General features: G+C 35.2%; 1 protein-coding gene across 1 annotated transcript in view; it reads left to right on the top strand.

The window, feature by feature from the left end:
* RADX (RPA1 related single stranded DNA binding protein, X-linked) overlaps positions 1-14,961 on the top strand; it is a 47,063-nt gene extending 32,102 nt beyond the window's left edge. The window contains exons 11-14 of the mRNA XM_066249702.1: positions 349-422; positions 7,643-7,933; positions 12,032-12,199; positions 14,598-14,961. Of these exons, the coding sequence (XP_066105799.1) occupies positions 349-422; positions 7,643-7,933; positions 12,032-12,199; positions 14,598-14,728 (664 nt within the window). The 3' untranslated portion in view covers positions 14,729-14,961. The remainder of the gene's footprint in view (positions 1-348; positions 423-7,642; positions 7,934-12,031; positions 12,200-14,597) is intronic.
* The last annotated feature ends 2,057 nt before the right edge of the window (positions 14,962-17,018 follow it).

Genomic DNA, 17,018 nt, shown 5'->3' with positions numbered 1-17,018 from the left:
AACAAATCAAACATGAATTTAGCTCACTGAGCTATTTTTTAAATTCCTATCACAAAAAATGAACTATCCATCTTTAGTTGATATTTAATATAAAGTTGTATACTTCTCTTTGTGGAATACTCCTTGAAAGAATATTTAAACCTATCACAATATTTGAATTGCTATATATGGGTATTTGTTTGTAATTTGAATTTTCCTTATATTTTTAAAGCATTATTTTAAGAAACTAAAACTATATATTTTCTAAATTTATTGAATTTGAATAAATTCTAAATAGCACCAATAATTTGTTTCATTAAAATCTCTTTTTATAACTATTGGTTACCCTTTTTTTTAAATCTTTTTTAGAGTTCCTGTTCCTCAGCCAGAAACTTCTGCACAACCAAAAAGAAATGGACAAAGCATGCCAAGCATTCTCCAATGTATGTCACTTTAATTATTATTAGTACTAGTATTAATGAAATCTTTATGGAACACTATTATATAAAGGTTGCTGTTTGATTATGCATTTTTGTGTCATGCCTAGCACTAGCATAGTATATATAAGTGTTCTAAATTGTTATATAACTAGTTATTTTTGTTACTGATTTTCATTTATATTAACTCAGGTCCTTGTCAAAAATAACAGTCAAAATTTAGAACAATAAGATAGTATCACCAAAGTAAAATTAAATATAAACAAACTTGTACTTATCAGTTTGTTTCTTTGGTAGCATATCCCTTGAAATGAACTATTTTTAATTATCAGAGGAATAATAAAATAGAAAGTATACTTTTAATTTGACAATAAATATAGGTAAAGCTTAAAACATTGTTATAGTTTCTTTCTTTGCTGCTGGGTTGACTGCTTTGTATTCTGGGTTCATTTCTGAAGTAATTTCATAAAACAATTTAGTTCTGGTAAGATATCCTTAGAGTGATTTGGTTTAAATCAAATCTTACAAGGGGTCACCTCTCCTTACTAGACTTTTTAACATTTTATGTCCTTCTTGCTTTTTGAGTTATTCTTATTTGACCACTAGTTATTCTGGCAGATTAAGAATGCACAAAAGTATCTGAAGTCTGCAACTCCTCTTCCCCAAAAAACATAAAAAATAAAGGGAAAATCATTATAATATAAACATATAAATAAACTTAATACAAGAATGAAAATTACCTATTGCCAGAAACAAAAAAATTAATTTAATAGTGAGTATTTTTATTTCTATATTTTATATCTGATTTATTTCACTTAGCACAATGCCCTCAAGGTCTATCCATGTTGTTGGAAATGCAATATTTTATTCTTTTTAATGACTGAGTAATGTTTCATTATTATATAATCGTATTTTCTTTATTCGTTCATCCATGAATAATGCTACAATGGACATGGGGGTGCAAATATCTTTTCAAGTAAGAGTTTTTATTTTCTTTGCATAATACCCAGAAATGGATTTCCTGGATCACATGGTAGTTCTGATTTTACTTTTTTGAGGATCCTCCATACTGCTTTCCACAGTGGCTGCACCACTTTACATTACCAACAACACTTGTAATGTCTTGTCTTTTTTTTTTTTTGATAGCCCTTCTAACAGGTATGAGATGATAATTGTGTTTTATAGGCATTTCCCTGATGATTAGTCATGTTGAACATCTTTTCATGTACCTGTTGGCCATCTGTATGATTTTTTTTGGAAAAATATCTATTCAGATTCTGTTTACTTTTAAATCAGACTGTTTGGGGTTTTTTTATTAAGTAAAATGAGTTATTTATATATTTTGGATGTTAACCCCTTATATGATTTGCAGTTATTTCTAACTATTCAGTAGATCATTTTTTCTTTTCTATGAAAAAGATTTTTAGTTTGATGTAGTCCCACTTGTTTATTATATTGCAGTTTAATGGATGAATTAGAGTATGTGTTAAAATGGATACTAATGTAGTCCTAAATATGTGTCAAGATGGTTTTGGAAATTACTGTCCAAAAGGCACTTAGTTTGTGAATATACAATCAATTTGTGTGTGTGGTTTTATAGTTCTGGGATTTTTGAAGGCTACCAAGTTTAACATTTTATTATTTCTATCTAGTAACTTAGATAAGTAGATAAGACATACATTGCATGTTAATAATAAACAAAATGGTACTACTGAGATACAAGACTTACAAGTAAGCTCTGACTTGTACAATCTTTTAAAAATGTGTTATAATCTTGCTACTAATTATAAACCTGACAATTGACTAGAATACCTTTTTTTCTAGCTTTTTAGATCTTGCTCCAGGGTGGGATCAATAGAAGCAAAAGAGGAAGAGGAAAAGAAAATAATTTTTCTCACTCTTCCATGCTTCCACACACCTCTACTTATAACTCTTATCTACATAATGAAATGCTCAGAATAGATTTTTTGAAGAAAAAAAACCACCATGCTTATATACATGCATTTATACTGTGTCCTTTTTTTACCTCGCAACCAAACTGTGGTCTTTTTTAAAAAATAATTTAATGGGGTGACATTGATAAATCAGGGTACATATGCTCAGAGGAAACATCTCTACATTATTTTGACATTTGATTATGCTGCATTCCCATCACCCAAAGTCCAATTGTCTTCCGTCACCTTCTAACTGGTTTTCTTCATGCCCCTCCCTTCCACCAATCCCCTCCCTGTAACCCCCACACTCTTGTCCATGTCTGAGTCTCATTTTTATGTCCCACATATGTATAGAATCATATAGTTCTTAATTTGTTCTGATTTACTTATTTCGCTCAGTATAATGTTATCAAGGTTCATCCATGTTGTTGTAAATGATCCGATGTCATCATTTCTTATGGCTGAGTAGTATTCCATAGTATATATGTACCAAGGCTTTTTAATCCACTCGTCCACTGATGGACACTTGGGCAATTTCCAGATTTTCGCTATTGTGAACAATGCTGCCATAAACATGGGGGTGCATTTCTTCTTTTCAAACAGTGCTATGGTGTTCTTGGGGTATATTCCTGAAAGTGGTGTAGCTGGGTCAAAAGGCAGTTCAATTTTTAATTTCTTGAGGAATCTCCATACTGTTTTCCACAGTGGCTGCACCAGTCTGCATTCCCACCAGCAGTGCAGAAGGGTTCTCTTTTCTCCACATCCTTGCCAGCACTTATTATGTGTTGTTTTGTTGATGAGCACCATTCTGACCTGTGTGAGGTGATATCTCATTGTGGGGTTTTTTTGTTGTGTTTTTTTTTATTGTGGTTTTAATTTGCATTTCTCTAATGATTACTAATGTTGAGCATTTTTTCATATGCCTATTGGCCATCTGTATGTCCTTTTTGGAGAAGTGTCTATATTCATTTCTTTTGCTCATTTTTTGATTGGATTGTTTGTCTTCCTGGTATTGAGTTTTACAAGTTCTTTATAAATTTTGGTTATTAACCCTTTATCAGACGTATTGTCAAATATATTCTCCCATTGTGTAGTTTGTCTTTTTATTCTGTTCTTATTGTCTCTAGCTGTGCAGAAGCTTTTTAGTGTGATATAGTCCCATTTGTTTATCCTGTCTTTTATTTCACTTGCCCATGGAGTTAAATCGGCAAATATATCACTGCAAGAGATGTCAGAGAGCTTACTGCCTATGTTTTCTTCTCAGATGCTCATTCAGGTCCTTTTGTGGGGATTTCTCTTGATTCATTTGTGTTGCATTTGTCTGCCTTCTCATTTTGTCTGTGTAAAAGAAGGTTTTGACCACTGGAGTCTACTGGGTGTGGCCTCTGTGTTCCCTACGTGTGGTCTGTCTGCAAGTCCACCACCCCCTCTACTGTTGCTGCCTAGGGCATTTGGGAATAGGCATTGCCGGTGCCTGCCCACTCGGGATGTTGCTGTGGTTTTCACCTCTCCTTCACAGGAGTGGCTGTAATCATTTGCTCGGGTACACAAGCCTTGGTGGCCTTGGCCTTTGCCCCGCCCCCGTAGGTGGCATTATGCTCGGCCCTGAGGGCAGGGGTGAGCACCTTTGCTCAGCTGTGGGTCTTCGCTTGATTTCGGGCTTTAGCCCCACCCTTGCAGGAGGAGCCTGCTTGTGGGATGGTTGCAAGCCTTGGCTCCCCAGGCTGGGCAGGATTGCATGCCCATGCTCAGTAGTGGGACTGTGCCTGTTCTTGGCTTTTGGCTCCACCCCCGTGGAAGGAGCCATCACCGGAGTCAGGCCACAAGCCTTGGTTCCACGGGTGGGGCAAGGCTGCACTCCTGTGCCCTTGCTCAAGGGCAGGTCTCCACCCCTTCCAGGGCTCCTGCCCTTCCCCTGCAGGCTGGATTTCAGATGGCCCGCAGCTGGGCTTGACCACATCTGGGCTTGACCATGTTTGCACGTCTCCTCCTCCCCAGCCGAGCAAGACTGAGCTCACACCTGGGCCTCAGTGGTGGCCAGCTGGCTTCTGCCCTTGCCAACAGAACTGCACTTCCGCATCCCACCACCGCCTGCCATCCGGCGAGCCCTCAGCTGTGTGGGTAGTGGTGCTGCAGCTCAGACCCTAATACTCACTACTGTGGTCCCAAAAGCTTCCTCCTTCTAAGCAACTCTGCTCTGAGTGCCGCAGGAGAGCTTGTTTGGCTGGTGTCCTGCTTCCCTTTGCTGGTATTGCTGTTTCCAGGGGAAATATTCACTTCAGACTTGGGGAGTGACTCATCCCAGGGGTTAGGGTGGCTGTCTGTCAAAATGTTTCTCCCCGTGCCTCCTAGATTACACTCTCTTCCCGCTGCTCCAGTCCTCTTCTCTCTCCCTGTCCCCCCAGAGCCCTGGGTGAGTGGTTGTAAGAGAGGTTTTCTGTGCAGTCCCTTTAAGAAGAATCCTGGGTCTGAGAAATCAGTCTCTTTCTCACAAACAGTATCCTGTCTTGTTTCCAGCTAAATACTGTCCATACACCTCTTCTAAGCTCTGGGGCTGCAGGCTGGGGCTTTGTTCCTGGGACTCAGGACCCTCCCCTCTCTGCTAAACTCACTTCCCACCATGCGAGTCTCTCCCAGCTGCAGTTCACTCTGGGGAGCTGGGCAGCCCTCTCCATGTTTCCGCTTTTCCTACCAGTCTCAGTGTGCCTTCTTCAGTGATCCTTGGTTGAAGAGTCCTCTTAGTTTTGTCCAAAGTCGGTTTCTCCAGATGATGGTTCTTAGTTTATAATTCACTTTGGTTCTGGGAGGTGGAAGTTGGTACATCCGCCTACTACATCACCATCTTGTCTCCAAATTGTGGTCTTCTGAGTATTTTCCTCATTAAAACATAAACCTGTTGTCACCAGAAAGAAGGGTAAAATGAGTCACTATCATAACAGTTATTGTTATAATTACAATATATAGTTTTTCGAAATTATTAACCTGTGTCTTAGTCATGCATTAAGCTTAAAAACATGTGTTTCATATGATAATTTTAGTGGTATTCAAGATAAAAATAAAAGAATTCTGGTTCATAATTTTCTATCTTATTTTTAGAAAAATCTGAACTGCAGATGTATTTTTTATGTTTTCTAATTATTATGTTTAAAATATTGTTGCTCATAACCAGTGTTTCCAAATATCTTTTTATTGAATTTACACCAGTTTGTATTAATTATAAACATATAATTAAGATAGGTAATTACAGTGCCAAGTTACTAAGTTAAAAAACAAAGCATGACTTTTCAGAGAAATTTTTCATATAAATATTTATACCTTGTCAGTCCTTAATATTATCATTCAATAAAGAAAATAGGCATATAAAATATTCTGACTTATTTTTGACAGAATCAATAATAGGAATTTTATAAGGTAAATGTAATTATTTAATTTTTTATTTTTATTTTTATTGATTTTAGATGAAGGGAGGGAGCAAGAGACAGACAGGAACATATGTTCCTGTATGTGCCCTGACTAGGGGTTGAACCAGTGGCCTCCGCTCTTCCAGATGATGTGATAACCAACTGAGCAATGTGGCAAAGGGCATAATTACTTCATTTTTAAAAATGGAAACTGCCTATCACTTGGTCTTTCTATGCTACATGTTCAAACGACTCAATCATGAACACTCAATATAACTTGGGTCATTGTCATAGCTACTTATCACTGCTCTAATTATGTATTATTATTAGTTTAAAGAGGGGAGATTTATTTCTAGAAAAAAATAAATCATTGCTTAATCCTCAGTTTAGTCCTATTAACTTTGAGTTTTTCTTATAGCTTTGATTGAATCCTTTCCTTTTCACGTATGATTAAACATTTTATTCTTTTTGTTGTCACACATTTTATTACAAGTACATTTATAAACTGAATTTTGAGTTTAAAAAACCATTTTGTAATATTGCAGTATTTTTAATACCTGGTGAGTAAAAAGTATGTGTTCAACTTATTCTTTTCTTACAATTTGATCTAGTATTATACTTTGTAATACATTTTTAGTAAGTCCCTTCCTTAGGTTTAAGAAACCAAGAAAGTTAGTCTGGCCTGACCAGGCAATGGCACAGTGGATACATAGGCCTGGGACACTAAAGTCCCAGGTTCAAAATCCCAAGGTTGTTGGCTTGAGCATGGGATCATAGACATGACCTCATGGTTACTGGCTTAAAGCCCAAGGTCTCTGGCTTGAGCAAGGGGTTACTGGCTCAGTTGGAGCCCCCAGGTCAAGGCACATACTAGAAAGCAATCAATGAACAACTAAGGTGCCACAATGAAGATTTTTTTTTAATTTTTATTAATTTTAACAGAGTGACATCAATAAATCAGGGTACATATGTTCAAAGAAAACATGTCCAGGTTATCTTGTCGATCAATTATGTTGCATACCCATCACCCAAAGTCAGATTTTCCTCCATCACCTTCTATCTAGTTTTTTTTGTGACCCTCTCCCCTCTCCCTTTCCCTCTCCCTCCCTCTCCTCTCCCCCCGCCCGTAACCACCACACTCTTGTCCATGTCTCTTAGTCTCATTTTTATGGCCCACCTATGTATGGAATCATGCAGTTCTTGGTTTTTTCTGATTTACTTATTTCACTACATATAATGTTATCAAGATCCAACCATTTTGTTGTAAATGATCTGATGTCATCATTTCTTATGGCTGAGTAGTATTCCATAGTGTATATGTGCTACATCTTCTTTATCCAGTCGTCTGTTGAAGGGCTTTTTGGTTGTTTGCAATGAAGAAATAATGCTTCTCATCTCTCTCCCTTTCAGTCTGTCTATCTGTCTATCCCCGTCTGTCTGTTTGTCTGTCTGTCTGTCTCTTTATCACTCACTTTTGCTAGAAAAAAGGAAATAGTCTAAAAATATGGAATAAAACAGAAATATGGAAAACAGAAATAGTATATTAACCACACTGAAACCTTGCAGTTGATGCTCATTTCTGCCTCATCAAAGGTTTTGTCTGTTTGTTTTCATTTTTGATTTAAAGATGATTAACAAGTATCCATAAGGCAATTAACAGAAAACAATATCACTTTTTAATACATTAGAAAGTTTATTTTGAAAGTGAATTTAGTTCTTTCTTCACTTTAATGAAAATTATCTTTTAGACACTCAATTCACATATTTAGGTGGTTGTTTGACTTTTAAAGTTAATTACACTATCCTCATTAATCTGTGCTCTTTTGTAGAAAATGATTTGATTTCGTTAGTTTATAGGTTAATTGTGTCTACGTCATTGTGTCTTTAACAGATAGAGAAAATACAAGCAGTAGTCTCCAAGGGAAAGCCAGAAAAACTCTAAGTAATAGGTGGGAAAGTGAGCTGTGGAGAGAGAAAAAGTTTGGCTTAAGAGATCATCTACAATACGGCAGTGTTTATCCTGAAAGTATTCCACGGATATTTATTTTAGGCCACAAAAATTTTCTTACTCAGCAGTATAATTCTCAGCCTGCAAAATACAGACCACCAGAAGAAAAACCCCCCAAACTTGGTGATTTTAAGAGTGCTCGAAGCCTTGGACATTTTGAAATAACCATCCTGGGTAAGTCAATTCTTTTTTTTCTTTGAATATTATTAATTTAACATACATATTTTAAATGCTAATGATAGTATTTTGCTTCAAAAATTACACACCCTTCAAAAATTAAGCTCAAGGAGAACTCCTGTTTGGCTCAAACCAAAAGAGTGGAGCACTAATTCTGGAATACATTAAGCTCTAATTGTGGACATTAAAACATTGACAAGTCTTTGGAAAGTTTTGGGGGAAAGAATGTGAACCTAAGAAACTGTGTTCATTCCTGACTACCTGACTACTTCTAAAACTGATCCTGTTCTTCGTTAGCCACCACTTTCTTGCCCATATTTTCTGTTTTTTCTCAAAGTATCTGAGCCATTGAAAGGTAAAATGTAAGTTAAAGGGGAAAAGGAAGTTCCTATAAACACAGGTCTGTTTAGATCCTGAAGAAAATAAAATTCTCAAATAACTCAAATTGAACAGAAAGAAGCTAGTGAATAAACTTCCCCTGTCTGATAAAAAAAAAATGAGATGATTTCCTCAGGTTGTTCAAAATTGAGAAGTGGCTACAGAACTTACAGAAATGTAAAGGAGTCAAAACATTTTTTTCAGTCTTATATTTATTTTTATGTTTGTTTTTAATGCCTGTCCAGGCGGTGGCACAGTGGATAGAGCATCAGCCTGGGATGCTGATGACCCATGTTCGAAAGCTCGAGGTTGCAGGCTTGAGTGTGGGTTCACCAGTTGAAGTGTGGGGTTGTTGTGTGTGGGATCATAGACATGACCCCATGGTCACTGGCTTGAGCCCCAAAATTGCTTTTTGAGCCTAAGGTCACTGTCTTGAAGCCCAAGGTTGCTGACTTGAGCCCAAGGGCACTGGCTGAGTTGGAGATCCCCTGTGTCAAGGCGCATATGAGAAAGCAATCAATGAACAACTAAGGTGCTGCAACTATGACTTGAATGCTTCTCATCTCTCTCCTTTCCTGTCTGTCCATCTGTCCCTGTGTGTCTCTCTTTCTCCCTCTCTCTCTCACATTGTTTTTAATGAGTGAAAATGTACACAAAATTAATTCTAACTTAAAATCTTAACTAAAATGAGCTAACCTTAAAGTCAAGGAAAACATTTTACTTGTATTTGTGTTTAAAAGGAAGGCCTTGTTACCTTAAAAATGAAAGAATGAGGAAAAATAATTGCCAAATGAGTTGAATGCCAGAAACAAAATTCAGTTCATAGATTTTTGTATCCTGTCTACTGGAATGAATTACCTTGACCTGTATCAAGATAACGTTTATCCCTTTACTCTCTCCCACTCCCACCTCCTTACCTTCTTACACATAAATAAGCACATACATGTAATTGTGTATATGTGTACAATCTTGAAAATGTGAAATTCTACTGACTTCGTTAGACAGTCTTATATCTAACCTAAGTTTCAAATGCTTCTTTTCACTAGACTGCTTTACTTGGTCTCTTTGAATAGTTTATTAGTCTTAGTTTTATATATAGAAAAAGATATGACAGCAACAATTTCCCATAAATTACAAAAAGTAATCATGAAAATCATGAGTTCATCTGGAAACACAGAAATTATTTTTTTTCTTTTTAACATGTTATTGGTCCATTAAATATCTCAACTGTAATTACAAGTAATTGTAAACCTTTGTCCTTTATGGGCTTTGCTATGCACCGCATAAAAGCAAGAATCAAATGTGAAGAAGGCAAATTTATCATTCTGCCCCACCAGCTTTAATCTATGCTAGAATTATACTATTTTATATCTTGTCTGTTTTCAAGGACTTACGATAGTTAACAGGATAAAAGACAGTGAAAAAATATGTATGAATAAAACAAAACAAAATGTTTAAAAGGAAACAGGAAAAGTAAGTGTTACTAGGTACTTCCAAAAAAAAAAAAAACAAAAACATTTTCTACCATTTGGTAGTGATTTTCTTGTGCTTTCTGCAGGAAGGGAGAAAAGGGACTTTTTTCCTGATAAAATATTGTAGAATTAAAATAAAGTTGGATCTCTTCTAGTCCTACTTTCTGGCTAGATTGAAGCCAGGCTAGTTCATAAAAATTATGTCTCTTCAGTGTCTAAACCTATCTTCTATTACAGAGAAAACAGCCATATATAGGAACCATTGATTTTTCTAACTAAACTCTGAATTCCAGTTTTAACCAAAGAACTCATGACAAATGTTACTAATAATATTGAATCTGAATCACCTTATTTTACAATTGAGAAAGCAACTCAAAGAAGTATTAATGGCATGCTGATAACAAAGCTACTTTCCTGAAAATATCAGGAGTTTCAACTTTGGATATTTTCTTGATTAAGGCATACTTCTTTTTTCATATTGTTTCTTTTCTTCTTTTTTTTACATTTGCAAATTAGATTGCATCTTATGGTCAATGGGTACATTTAATGTAGTATTTACCTTTTATTTAAAATACTTATTAAATTGATGGTATATATGAGAGTTCAATTTAAGCTTAGAATCAATGAAATAAAATAGCATAATATACACATACACGTGGGTTTTATACCATTGTTAAGATTCATGGGTAGCTTCACTTGTTATATATAATACTGAGTTGGACTCCTCAGTGAATTCTAGATATTGTGACTATTTAGTTTATGAATACCAACTTTTAGTAATTGCTAAAAATTTTTAAGTAGCCTTTAGTTGTATGTTATATTAAATTTATGGAATTTTAAGCAACTAATATACTTATATTTTTAGATTAGATTACAGCTCTCCAGGAAAGGCTTTGTTTACACTTTATTGTACCATACTCAGTACTTAAGAATCACTGTAAGGATGAATAGGAGTGATATTAAGGTCATAGAATCTATTGGGCTCTGTGACCAGTATCAAGGAAAAATGAAAGGGAGGAGTTATGAATAGCTCCAGGTTTCTGGTTTGAGTGAGTAGGTAGAATTTATAGAGCTTTAAAGGTTTGCTCTAGGTGTTTCCCTTGCTTCAGCAACATGGGCTCCTCACTTTGGTCTATACTTTTGGCTACTCCCTGCCCTGCCTGAAATACCCTTCTGTTTACTTAAATGCTATACAACCTTTAGTACACAGCTCAAACTCTTGTCTCTAAGAAGTTTTTTGTCCACCCTAGATGACATAGACCCACATAAAGAGATGACAGTAATAGGTGAGGATTCACTTTGGTTGGTTCTGTATAGACACTTTTTCTACTGCAGCCTTTTATAATCCTAAAGGTAAGTTATTGAAACTCATATATTTGAGTACAGATTGGACCAAGTTACTACCATACATACCATACCATACCATACCATATTTCCTTAAGTCCAAACGGTAATAAGAGAACCAATAGTCTTCTCATGAATGACCAAGAAAGCACTGTATGTTTCTTAATTTATGTGACTAAACTGTCCTTTAGGTATCAAGATTTCAATGTTTCATCAGTAGGGAAAAGGTTTTGGATTGTTATACCCAACAGTGGTGATAGATTGCACTGAAGTGTCTTCTCTTTCAACTACTAGCATGTATTCATAAATGTTTGCACAGCTAAGGGTTTAATCCACAGTTTTGAAACAGGTTTTTTGTTGTTGTTGTTTTGTTTTGTTTTGTTTGTAACAGAAACAGACAGAGAGAGGGACAGATAGGGACAGACAGACAGGAAGGAAAAGATGAGAAGCATCAATTCTTTGTTGTAGCACCTTAGTTGTTCACTGATTGCTCTCTCATATGTGCCTAGACCTGGGGGTTATAGCAGAGCCAGTGACCCCTTGCTCAAGCCAGTGACCTTAGGCTTTAAGCCAACAACCTTTGAGCTCAAGCTAATGACCATGGGGTCATGTCTATGATCCCACACTCAAGTTAACGACCCCGTGCTCAAGCCAGATGAGCCCACGCTCAAGGTGAATGAGCCTGTGCTCAAGCCAGTGACCTTGGGGTTTTGAACCTGGGTCTTCTGTGTCTCAGTATGATGCTCTATCCACTGCGCCACTGCCTGGACAGGCTTGAAACAATTTTTAATACGTGTGAAGCTATTTGGTGTATGTTAGGATCACACCAGCAAACTTGGATTCCTCAGCACCATAAACCAACCCATTAACTTTTTAATAAAGTGTGATTTTTCTATAACAGGTCTGAACCATGAGATAGCAATTGATGTTGCATTCCTACCCATGTATTCTTCAGAAGATATCCGAACATCTCAAGTAGACACATTATTATCCTGCATGAATTTCAGCTGTGCGTATCCACAGGAAATAACTGATTGGGAGAGGGTACCAGGTTCAAGAGCAATTGCAGGTAAGACCATCTCAGTATTCTTATCATTCAGAAAACAAAATGAATTAATATTTTACACATTTCTAACCTTAAGATTTTATTATATAAACAGTTATAGCCTAAACATTTAGTATAGTTTAAAGCAGTGGTCCCCAACCCCCGGGCTGCGGAACCAGTACCAGTTCATGGGCCACTTGGCACCCGTCTGCAGAGAAAGAATAAATAACTTACATTATTTCCATTTTATTTATATTTAAGTCTGAATGATGTTTTATTTTTAAAAAATGACCAGATTCCCTCTGTTACATCCGTCTAAGACTTACTCTTGACGCTTGTCTGGGTCACATGATACATTTATCTGTCCCACCTAAAGGCCGGTCAGTGAAAATATTTTCTGACATTAAACCGGTCCGTGGCCCAAAAAAGGTTGGGGACACTGTTTTAAAGGATTATTTGGTAAATATACCTCAAGACTTCAAAGTAAAAATATATTTAAATAGAATTTAATGGATTAATTGTTTTATCCCAGGCAAGCATTAAAAATGTTTTCTTATAATACAATTCTCAATGTAAGTATTCATTGGAACTAAGTGGTATGCTCATGGATTTTACTCTTTTCTCCTTTTAACTCAGGTAAGACAATATGTCCTATCACCTTATAATTGCCTGAAATTTTAATACTTCCATAATATAGCATAGTACAGTTATTTTCTCTTATAAATATTTAGTTATTCAAGTGCTATACATAAATTTGTTGAAGAATACTAGCAGTGTATATAATCCCAATAGGAAAACCCTTCAACCAACTAATTGTTTAGGTTACTACATAATATACCAAATTTATTTCTGTATACCAAAATTATTTCTGTATACCTATAAAATTATGTGTCCACAATTACCTTAATCTTTTATTTCCTAAGCATGTGATAAAGTTTATAGAAATTTTCATTGAGCTTATAAGGATATTACATTTAAAAGAACTTTTAAGAAAGTCTTTATTATCTTAGGATTTTGTGGTGGGTCTTTCTATGCTGATGTACTCTTGAGTGTGTGTTGTTTTTAAACAAGTCTTATGAGCTGTGCCTGATGATTAAGTAACTTTTGGCATTAATGGTTACTGCAAACTGAACATGAGTAGCTAATTATGTGAGGTGAGATGTTGTTGTTTTTCCCCCCACAGTCTACTTTAGAGATGATTATTAGTTGACTTGCAGTATTACTTCCTACTTATCAGTTCCTTAGACTTCCAGAAATTCCAGATCTTTAGTTGTGAACTCTAAATATTTGTGTACTCAGAACTTGCTTCATGTAATATCTACTTCTGTCACATTTCTTCTGCTTTATGTATATGTTATTATTGAAATAAAATATCAAGGCAAACTTCTCAGCTACCTAAATAGTTGCTAGTGCCAATGTTCTTCCAACATCAATAACATGGTCAGATGAAAATATTTGGTACCATTCTGCTAAATCAGTTAATATTTAGGAGATGAAGGGCAAGAATCACTAGAAAAGTAATGTGGTAATCAAAAGCAAAATGATTGTGTATTTTTCATGACATAACATTATAAATAATATAGCTCTGTGCCAAGTACTATGCATGAACAATTTTGTAAGTTATGACTAACACTAATAAAAACCTTGCAAAAATGAGCATTGTTATATCTTATTTAAATATGATTAGACCGAAAATAGGATTTGCCATCATGGTAATAGCCAGGATTTGAAGACAAATCTGTCTAATTTAAAACTTTGACACTGATGCCTGACCTGTGCTAGTGCAGTGGATAGAGCGTTGACCTGGAACGCTAAGGTTGCCGGTTTCAAACCCTGGGCTTGCCCAGTCAAGGCACACACAACAAGCAACAAGCAAGCAGTGAGCAACTCAAGTGAAGCAATTATCAGTTGATACTCCATACTCCCCCCCCTGTAAAATTAATAAATAAAATCTTTTAAAAAAATTTTTGTCATTCATTCTATGATTCCAAAATGAAATAAAATAGGTACAGAATAATATAATGCATTGGCTTATAATAAAACATTGGTGTCATCTTTAAAACATTTTTACAAACTACTTTTTGTTGCCTTGGAAATATGTATGTTTACTTTGCTCCACTACAAAATTTTAAAAATAAATAGAAACTAAATTTAAAAAATAAATGAACTAAATAGAACTAAATATGTGCTAGCTTTGAAGGACCATCTTGACACATATCTTGACATTATCGGTTGCATCTGTTTTCTGAAGGAGTTACTATAAAATAACTTTGATGAATGTATGTGATGAATTGGAAGGAAGTGGGAGAAGATGAAGTACAGTGTTAATATTTTAAGAAAAAAAACATTTGCTTATATGATATTAAATACAAGTAAATATTTAACTATATAGCAATACTTACCATCTGCTTTTTACTTTTAGGTGATGTTATAACAGCAGCAACTAAACTGGATAAAGCGCATGTTGTCTGTATCTTGGATATCTGTAACTTGGGTAACAGAAAAGTAGAAGTCTACTTGCATAAAATTTATTCACCAGATACTACTTCTTAAAAATCAGCAAGTGGAATTAAGACAAGTCTGTCTAAAAGCAGACACTACTTTAAAGATACTGTTTCATTTTGTTGGTGATTTCAGTAACTTTTTCTGCAAAAATATTACATAAGCTCTCAAGATATTAAGTGGTTTAATGTTTGTCTAGTATTTGGAGTTGACACACTTTATTTTAAATTCATCACTGAACCAGTCATCAGAAAAATTTTGTGTATCAAGAAAATTTACCTTACTCCAATATGACTGTTATCTTGACTTGTAATAATTTATATTCACATTCTTCTTTGTGAAGTGTATGTTTTTTCTAAAGCCCCAACATAAGGCATCCTGACTTAGAAGAGTAACTTTTCATAGACATTTAACATCCTGTCGCTTTTATTCATCTATAATGGAAAATTTTGAATTGCCAATTTGAAGCTTAAATGCTTCTAAAACGGTCAGCTTTCAATTCTTGCAAGCAAGTTTCTATTGTTTTTAAAAGCACACAAGCACTGTCACAGTCTAGCTGCCCCATCTTCAGTTTGGTTAGCTGTACAATGTGCATGCTAAATTAAATTGTCTTAAGGTTTCTCCACACCCTGTTGTGACTTCATGTGTTTGAATTTCTAAATGTTCTGGCCAGTCTGTGATCTTAAAGCCAGAGGCTACAGTATGCTTATATCCTTGCTGTACTAATTTGTAATTTTGGTACATGAAATGTGAATTTAAATAGTGAACTTTTACCTCATATTAATATTTTAAGAGCTCATGTTGAAAATATACAACAGTAACTAAAGGAATTGATTTTATTCTGGTTGTTAACTCTACTTTATTTTCACTATAAATAACCTTCCACATTTGCAAGGCCCTTTGGCTGACATCTATGTGGTTGACATCTGTATGCATCTATGACCATCACATGAGTTAAAAATTAATCTGTATCAAGGTGAATCTGATGATAGGTTCATCTTGCCCAATGAATGGTTGCCTTTTAGCCCTATAGTACTGTGACTTCATATGCTATATATTTGTACATTTATTCATACGCTTATATTGTACGGGATATCTCATGAACATAAAGACAGAAGCTGTGATTTGTTCATAAATGTGTTCAGTCTTTTGTTATTTATCATTGTGTTTAAATATTAATTAAAATTGTGAATCCTCATGTTAAAATATTCACTGTATTATTAAAGAAGTTAAAACACTAACTTTTTTAGTCACACCTCTCATTTTGAATGGGTTTGTTTTCTTTCCTATGGGAGACCAACATGTACTTGCTAAATGAGCCAATATGATTCTTTGATATGGGTTTTCAAACAAAATCTGGGCTTTTGTATTTAGCTATAATAAACTTTATAAGGCAGTTCAACTTTAATGCCAATAATTGTTGGGGAAGGGAAAAATAATCCTTAAGTAGCTATTGACTAAAACTTCAAACTGAGATTTCAAAAATACACATTTGAATAGGAATAATTTGTGTTCTCATATTGAATGAGAAATATGAACTTCTTTTGTGAGAGAGAGATGGAGAGAAACAGGAAAGGAAAAATGAGAAGCATCAACACATAGTTGTGGCACTTTAGTTGTTCATTGATTGCTTCTCATACGTGCCTTGATCGGGGGCTCCAGCCAAGCCAGTGACCCCTTGCTCAAGCCAGTAATCTTAGGCTCAAGCCAGCAACCTTGGGTATGTCAATGATTCCATGCTCAAGCTAGCAACCCTGTGCTCAAGCTAATGAGCCTGCACTCAAACCAAATATGCCCACACTCTAGCTGGTGACCTCGAGGTTTTGAACCTGGAACCTTAGCATCTCAGGTTGAAGCTCTTTCCACTGCACAACTTCCAGTGAGGCTGAGCATTTTTTTTTAATTTAGGAGTTTTAAAGGCAAATTTCTTAGCAATATATTTTCTATTCTAGTAATGTTTTTATCCAGATTTGCAGTTAAATATCTGTGTCATTATTTTTAGATGTGGCAAAATTAGATCACTACTGTGGCAGTTTCCTAAGAAAAATAGCAAGCTACTATCAGAAGAAGTTATCCTCAAGTGACAATATGTGTTAATTCTAAAGCCAACACAAATATACTATTGTGATGTCACTTTCATATTAACAAATCAATTAATTAATTATGAAATACTACATAGTCTACTAGAAGATGAAAGTCTCTCACTGAAATTTCTAATTTTATATGGCACATGGGATATGCACATTAAAATATTTTTTATTCATTTTAGAGAGGGAGAGAGAGAGGGAGAGAAACGGGGGAGGAGGAGTAGGAAGCATCAACTCTCATATGTACCTTGACC

Source organism: Saccopteryx bilineata, chromosome X, assembly GCF_036850765.1.
Source record: "Saccopteryx bilineata isolate mSacBil1 chromosome X, mSacBil1_pri_phased_curated, whole genome shotgun sequence".
NCBI lineage: Eukaryota > Metazoa > Chordata > Mammalia > Chiroptera > Emballonuridae > Saccopteryx > Saccopteryx bilineata.
This window is presented reverse-complemented; position numbering and strand designations above follow the sequence as displayed.